Consider the following 8,010-nt stretch of genomic DNA (forward strand, 5'->3'; position numbering starts at 1 on the left):
TTGCTGCTTACAAGAAAAGTATAAAGAGAGGAATATAGCAGAAAGTTGTGTCTATTATAATCTGAGGATAAAAACGCTGCTAGGAAGCCTATAGTCACATCCTCTGTCTTCGTTTCACCAATGTTGTCATTTCGATACGAATATTCTGTAATAGATGGAGAGGTCTAAACCGGAGGTTTAGATCTACAGTATCAAAGAGAAATAATTGGGTTGACGAAGTGAAGCAATCTAAAATCCCACAAATCGTATTAGTTAAAGGGAAAAGACTAAATGATAGGCTAATGACTGATATTCTATTGGCTTAGAGAGGTTGCGTCTCTGGTGTAGTTGTGATTCCGTGTTTATTATTGAAAACAAAGAAATATATATATATATATATAGTTCGAGTATTATATGATGATATAAAGGAGAACAGAAGGAAAGGATGGAAAGTCTGGTTATTCAATTTTGGGTAAAAGATCAAATTTTGATAAATTTGAATAAAAATAGATAAAATAAAAAAATAAAAATAAAATAAAAAAAAAAATAGAAAATTTGAATATTCAATCAGTCAGGCAGTCATTTATTTTATATTAATAAATAGTTATTTGTACTAACAATCAGCGCAGTCACTATTTTTATGCTCACAAAAAGTCTTTCTTTTTTATTATTCTCTAGATCGCTCTCTTTCGCTAGCACGGCAAATCTTTCCACCAGGATGTCCGAATCATTCANTCAATAAACTACTCTTAAGATAATTTTTTCTCAAGACAATATATCTGGGTGGATCTTACGGACAGCCTGGCAGGACAGCCTGAACAGCCTGAACAACCTGAAAGTATGTAACGTCACTCATAATAAGGAGTTTTATGGGTATACACATAATTTTGGGTTGGGGGTTAGGCTTTGCAGTAATATTACGAAAACGACATTTCTATCTAACCTGACTAATCAATTGTGGCTACATATCTTGGTTGGTGATGTTCTCTAATCCCTCAGTGCAAAATGGCGTGCCTTGAAAAAAGCAATATATTCATTGCATCCATTAGCTTTACTACTTTGTCCTCGCACTTTGTGTTTATCTATCTCTCCCCAGGCACTTAACTCTCATTATTTTAAGAGCCACAGCCTGTATTTGAGCAACTTAATAATAAAATTCTGTCTCACACGAAAAACAAATCGTGTATATTCAATTAGTAGCTCTGAATTTAGACTTGACAATAGAGAGATAATAATTAGTCGCATATGTACTATATCAATAGTCAGCCATGCAGAAAGTCGTAAGAAGTTGCTGTCATTAAAACGTGGCGCAATCATGTTGAATATTTCACTATTCATTGGTCTTCTTACACGTATCGTGTCTTTCTCTTTCTTTCACCTACTTATATTCCCAAAGTCTGACAGTACCAACTGGTAAGTAGTCCCCATCCACTCTTTTTTGCAAAGCACAAAAGGAATTCTTTATAAATATTTTGTATCCTGGATTTAATTAATTATTAAAATAAGAATAAATTCTTACGAACCAGATAGAGTTATTCTATACAGTCAAAAAGGTCACTATTTGTGGGCCATTGGAACCAAAATGTCGTCTCCCTCAAATTAGTGTCCAGGCTGTCCCTCCAGGCTGTCTGTAAGGTTCCCCTAACAGATCACAAATCCTGTGAACAACCCAAGACGTATTACACTCAAATGTACTGGTCAAATTCGCACGACCGAATGTCATATTCTTCCAGCAAATATTCAATAAAGCCTTCGCATATTTCACGTCCTATGGACTGGTGAAGGTCACTGCTGGCGTGGGATGGCTTTAGAAAAATGATCGATGGATCTTATGGTTGCCAGCAACAATATCCACAACAGGATACTCTTTTGCTCTCAAAATTTGTAAGGACGAGTAAGGAAGAACGCGAGTCATGGCGTTTATTCATTCTATGTCAATTAACATTTGGCCGTAGACTTGAACAATTACCTTTAGAACCAATCAGTCAAAAGGTTGATAAATTGGGTTTGATTACAAGATATACTAGTGCAGCTATCAATCCATTGTTGGAAAATCTTATAAAACACGTCATGTTTCGGTGGTATGAAAAGAAAAATTTCAGTCAAACGCAAGCTCAATTTATTTTTGTCATTTTCGCGTACTTTAGGACTTCTGTTGCCAATAACAAGTGTAAATCTTGTGAGATGGCATTGTTACTGGCCAGACCAGACTCTACAATCAGCAAGGTTATGGGCACGGAGATCGGGCAAACTGTGGGATATGAAGAAGTGAAACCGGCATTACAGGCGCTGAATCGCGAGCTGGTCGGAAAAGACTTGGTGCGATTGGCGCTTTTATCAAAAAAAAAAACGCGATTGATACGTATCGTAGCAAATTTGTCTTGGTGTTTCTTGTCGCTGGTAAGCTTTTCTGTTTTTATTTTGGGTGCAGAAAAAAAAGACATATAAACACTCTTTATTTAATTCTCATCATGGTGAATAAGGAAATTGCGCAACATTCTATTTGACTTATGGTACAAGAAATGGCTTTTATTAAATGGTTGATATTCCCCATATTCAGTTGCCAATTTCTTTAAAGGAATTTCCTCTTTTCATCCCAAAAGCCGAACATTTTGCACTCGTCTCCTCAGTCTTCTGAAGCTTGTGCGTTGAGCAGAGAATGGATCAACAACCATCACTTATGCCAACCCTTTCCGACAATGAAATAGCAAAAATTATGGATATCCATACCAGCCGCAAAAGAAAAGAAAGTAGCTTGAGAAGAAGTGACAGAAAGATATTTATATGATGTACAGTTTCGGTGTCAAGATTACTCACATTCTCATTAGAAATAATAAATCTAGAGAATTGCATGAAATATATCTTTTGGCTTTTCAAAAGTAGGGATCAGACATAGCAATGCCAGCACAGAAAAGGTATATATTTGCCATATATAGAATATTTGATTGGATTATATGCAAAGGTAATTTGAAATCCCATAAATCGTATTTGCGAAAAAGTGAAACTAATAGGCTAAAATCTGTTATGTTATTGGCTATAAAAGTTGCCCATAGGCAAATTTGTTGCCCATTCGGGGTTGTTAAACATTAATTCCTATTGGCCTATAAAAAAGTTACCCATACGCAACCGAGTTCCGCATCCGGAGCTTTAAATGCTGCCATTTCCTACAGTGATAATTTACATACATAGTAGATATTGATATGGCAGAAAAATAAAAGAAGAAGAAGAAGAAGAAGAAAAAAGTACTTGTTTTGGTGTAATTCATCTATTGTTGTACATCACATCACATTACACTATACAATACTGCACTATACTGCACTGCCCCAAATAAAAGCAAACAAAACAAAAGAGGAAGAGAAAGGTAACAAGGTACAAAAAGAAGAGAATATATATTAAATTATACTATATATTTTGAAGAAGAAGAAAAAAGAAATAGAAATTTATAACAATCGGAGGGAAAAAAAATATGGATTCCAGGAATCCACAGTCAAGGTGGAACCCAACTGACGATCACCCCATTATCGTTCCAGACTTTGATTTAATTAATAAAAATCAATGTTATTTTATATAAATATATGTATTGAAATATTAAGTCTCAAGTCATCAATAATGTCTTGTTTTCTATATATATTTTTTATATTAACTGATGGTTGCTATGGTTATAACTTATCTCTGTTACTGCTGTTATTTTAAGCAATAGATGTTTCTGTGGCAACCATCAGATAACTATAATTTATATAGATAAATATATATAAATCACTAGTATAGTTTTGATAGTTTACTGAGTCTAAAGATATTATATATATTATATATATATATTTAGACAATTGATGTATTATTTATACTTATATTATTTATTATTTATTTTAATTAACCAGTACAAGATCTTATAAGTTGCTATGACTATTAAATAGAAGACAACCAAGAATAAGCCTGTGTTCTATTGAAATGGAGACTAAAATAAAGAAGAAGAGAAAAGAAAAAAAAAACTCTGTTTGTGCCGAACACGGACACCAATACAAACTTGTGTATGTACATTAGAGCTTAGTCCTGTATTACTTGCTTGATTTTGGCCCATTAATTTTGAAGATGTTTGATTGTTTTTGATTACTAGTTGTTTTTCTTTATCTCATTCTTAGTAGAATGTTGTGTAATGTAGTGTGATGTACCCACAAACTTAGTATTATTGATTGCAGGGTTACAGTAAATATTTACAAAACATTGTATTACGCAGACCAATGATGATAATCTTTAGGCACGACTAATACACAAGGTACAACGAACTTACAACACCGCACAGCTATTATATTATATTATATTATACTATATTATATTATATATCTGTATAATGTATATAATGTATAGTATGTATTGTGTATTTGTTTTTCGTTTTTTATTTTCTTTCTCAAGTACCGCGCACAAAACTTTAGTTTAACATACTTTCTGTTCACATACACATACACATAAATATCCACATGTACTCTTTGAGCTTATACGTGACTTGCTTGAGTAGCAGAAATACTTGGACGAACTTGGTGTGTATTAAAGCTCAAACACACTTACAATTAAAGTGCACAGAGAAAGAAAGAAAGAAAAGGTTTATTATTGTTGCTGCTGTTAATATTAAATATATTTTTTTTAAAAATATATATGTGTATATATTGATTTTGGTAGTTGGTATAACAATTACACGTTGAAAAGATGAATAAAGTAAATAATTAAGTGAATAAATAAAGAGAATAATTAAATAAATAGATAAAGGAATAAAGGAACACAATATATATTCCTACAATTATTTTTTTTCAAGTGCAAGAAAAAAAAATGAGTGCCAGCTCAAGCGAAAGAAAAGCAAAAAGGAAAACAAAACAAAAGGATAGGAGAATAAGATTCTTTAGGCAGCAACACCTCCAGTTGCTGCGTAGACAAAGAACAGAACCCAGGCAACCAAGAGACAGACAATGAAACAGCCAACATAGATATAGTTCTGGATAGCAGGATTAACACCAGTGTAGGCATCGAGACCCTGCTGTGTGTAAAAGAGCTCCTTGTCGTTTACTTCCTTCATGATCGCAGTACGGTTGGCACGGGTTGTCTGCAAAAGGTTGCGCAGGTAGAAACGCTGGGTGATAATCAAACCAAAGATCAACACGAAACCAATGCCACCAAGGACGATAAACAGAGTCATGACACCGGTATAGGCTTGATTGTGCGTGTTGTCCTGGATAACACCAACAACGATATCAAGGATGGTGGTGCCGACATTGTTGGAACTCTTGTAGATACCAAGACCGGTACCAATGTAGTCAGATGGCAAGATCATACCGATAGACGTAATCATGGCAATGGGACCGAATGCAAGCGAGATACTGTAGAAAATCATACCGACAATAGCATCAACATAGGTCCAGCCGAGAAGACCAGAACTAAGGATAAGGAAGATTGCAGAAATCAAGAGAACAGTGATACGGTGGCCAAAGTAGTCCATGAACACACCCAAAACAGCAGTGGCGACGATGGGGATTGACTGAGAGGCACTGGCAGTGTAGCCGGCCAATACACTGGTGGTGTTAAAGTGCACGATAACAAGTTCGGTACTGATGGTCTGGAAAGAAGACCAGACGGCCGCAAAGATGAATTCGATAAGAATGATATGCCAGTAGATGGTGGGGAACTTGAAGACAGAGCGCCACTTGAAGGTCTTCTTGTTCTTGAGACGCGCGACTTCTTCCTTTGAGATGACAACGTTTCCACGGAGCTTCATGACAGTGAGGGCATAGATGACGTTCATGAGGATTGAGAAGCCACAGAGAATGAAAGACAGCCAGAAGGCCCAAACCCAGTCTCCAGTCTTTTCGGCAATGGGGTTAGCAACAAGTGTACCAAGGAAAGTAGAGAGACGACTGATTGAGAGTTGGAGACCAATGGCAATAGACAGATGCTCTGTTCTGAACCACTTTGACAAGAGAGATTCTTGCATGGTAACGATAAGACCACTTCCGATACCGAACACAACACGACCGACAACCATCAAAGCAAACGACTCGATCTTTGCGGCAACTGCAGTCAACAAACTACCGATGATAATAAGGCAGTTTACAGCCAAGGTACCCCAAACCGAACCAAACATATCAATGAATACACCACCAGCAATAGGGAAGATTGTGTTGATAATTGAGACTGCAGAAGCAAGCACACCATAACGAGTATTGTCGATGTGGAGGTTCTATATATAACAAAAAAAAGGTTAATTAAGTAAGTATATGCATATTATATTTGTCTAAAAATTGATAACACAAAACTTACAGCTTTAATTGGAGCCTTCATGGCACTAAGGGCACTTGCAGAGAAATGAGAGCCAACTAATGTAAACAAAAATGTGATTAATAAGTTTAATAAGTTGAATCATTACAGCAAATACATACGAGGGAACAAAAGTGCAGTGACCAAAGCAATTGTCTTGTATTGCCAGGAGGCATTTGCAAAGGCGGTATCACCACCGTTACTGATTGGAGCTACTTCTTGTTCGTTCTTTTCCAATTCTTCATTCATGTACAATTCTGATTTCTCAACTGGGACAGTTTGTGTCTTTTCAGCAAGATCATGGTTGTGACTATTGTCTGCCATTTTTGTGATTGTTTTTTAAATGTTTTTAATTATAAGTTGGGTTTATGTATATGTGCAGTTATATGAAATATGCTTGTAGGTCTGGGGTAAGAAGGCAATGAGGAAACAAAGGCAGAGAGAATGGATGAGGGAATAAGAAATATCTTGGTCTTTTATATATACTTTTTTTTCTCTCTCTTTCTTATTATGATTTATTATCCGCTTTATACACAGAAGATACAATATTTTTGGTGCTCGCAAAAAAAAATTCTATGATTATCAGTTAGTGCTACTACTACTACTACTACTACTACTACTACTACTACTACTATTACTGCTGTTACTGGTGGTGGTGGTGGTGGTGGTGGTGGTGCTGTTACTGTCGCTGTTGCTTATGGTGATACTACTAGTACTAGTATTAATACTAGTACTATTGATATTACTATGCATGTTATCATGATCAATTATTATTATTTTTGGAATTAGTCGCTTTAATGATCAATGGTCAATGGTCAATGGTTACAGGATGTAGAATTTCCCGCTAGGTACAAGGTCGGAGTAGTATCTATATATATATATATATATATGTGTGTGTGTGTGTGTGTGTTTGCTTGTTTATGTTGTGTAAAGAATAAATATTGACTTTTTGTGTAGTCAAACCAACCCAGATTATGATTTTTTCCTTCAATGTACAAGGGCAAGATATTATATTCCTTTTTTAATATTAAAAACAAAAAAAGACACTAGTTGTATATTAGTACTTGTCATCATTTGTAAGCTTGATCAATCTTGGTATTACAATCAACTTGGCAAGATTCTATTATTTCTTTTATTTTCTTAATTGTTTTACCGTGTCAAATGAATAGGTATATAGCTATTTAAAAATAATAATAATAACATAAAATGTATGTGATCTAATGGAATTCTATAGATGATTTTGGTGTATTCTAACTAGATAAAACAAAGATAATAATTACATGTAGCATTAAGGACAATGTTGTAGAGGGTTTGATCGTACTACGCATTAAAATCAAAAGATGATCTGATAAGTCATGATTATTGTCAGAAATGGAGGTCTTATTCAGAATATGGTCTAGTCTGTAATCTGGTAAGAGGCTTATAATTTTTTTTCTTGTAATTTTATCTCCAATTGCCTTAATAATATAACTCCATCGCCCGGTTGTGTAATCCATTGTCCTACAGTCTTAATTTCTATGTAAAATATACCGATCTCTAATATTTGACTGGTACATTTTGATACCGTACTACAACGTTTTGGAGTAACCGGCCAGATTGGTTATACCTATTTTTTTCTTTTTCTTCTTCTTTGTATTCATCTTTTGATCTTTCAAATCAAGTAAGAGAAAAGAGAAAGACACACACCCAAACATATCTATATGTCTACATGTCCTTTTCTAGATGTAATAC

At 34.8% G+C, this 8,010-nt stretch overlaps 3 protein-coding genes across 3 annotated transcripts in view; 1 reads left to right on the forward strand and 2 right to left on the reverse strand.

The window, feature by feature from the left end:
* The window catches only part of PHYBLDRAFT_161939 (hypothetical protein), a gene marked incomplete at both ends in the record, with an annotated part of 5,412 nt that extends 2,282 nt beyond the window's left edge, over positions 1-3,130 (forward strand). The window contains 5 exons of the mRNA XM_018434536.1: positions 382-451; positions 750-817; positions 1,242-1,392; positions 1,764-2,379; positions 3,023-3,130. Coding sequence (XP_018299367.1) covers positions 382-451; positions 750-817; positions 1,242-1,392; positions 1,764-2,379; positions 3,023-3,130 — 1,013 coding nt within the window. The remainder of the gene's footprint in view (positions 1-381; positions 452-749; positions 818-1,241; positions 1,393-1,763; positions 2,380-3,022) is intronic.
* A 1,388-nt stretch (positions 3,131-4,518) lies between these two features.
* Positions 4,519-6,718, reverse strand: PHYBLDRAFT_79623 (hypothetical protein). The gene is made up of 3 exons (XM_018443483.1): positions 6,402-6,718; positions 6,283-6,338; positions 4,519-6,202 (listed from the first exon to the last, which is right to left on the reverse strand). Exons 1-3 carry the CDS (start codon positions 6,601-6,603, stop codon positions 4,871-4,873), a joined length of 1,590 nt encoding a protein of 529 aa, XP_018299368.1. The 5' UTR covers positions 6,604-6,718; the 3' UTR covers positions 4,519-4,870.
* A 383-nt stretch (positions 6,719-7,101) lies between these two features.
* PHYBLDRAFT_161941 (hypothetical protein) lies at positions 7,102-7,775 on the reverse strand (the record flags this gene model as incomplete). The annotated part of the gene is made up of 4 exons (XM_018434537.1): positions 7,102-7,147; positions 7,344-7,399; positions 7,433-7,456; positions 7,560-7,775. 4 exons carry the CDS (start codon positions 7,773-7,775, stop codon positions 7,102-7,104), a joined length of 342 nt encoding a protein of 113 aa, XP_018299369.1.
* Positions 7,776-8,010: the final 235 nt, after the last annotated feature.

This window comes from Phycomyces blakesleeanus, assembly GCF_001638985.1.
Source record: "Phycomyces blakesleeanus NRRL 1555(-) unplaced genomic scaffold PHYBLscaffold_1, whole genome shotgun sequence".
Taxonomy (NCBI): Eukaryota; Fungi; Mucoromycota; class Mucoromycetes; order Mucorales; family Phycomycetaceae; genus Phycomyces; species Phycomyces blakesleeanus.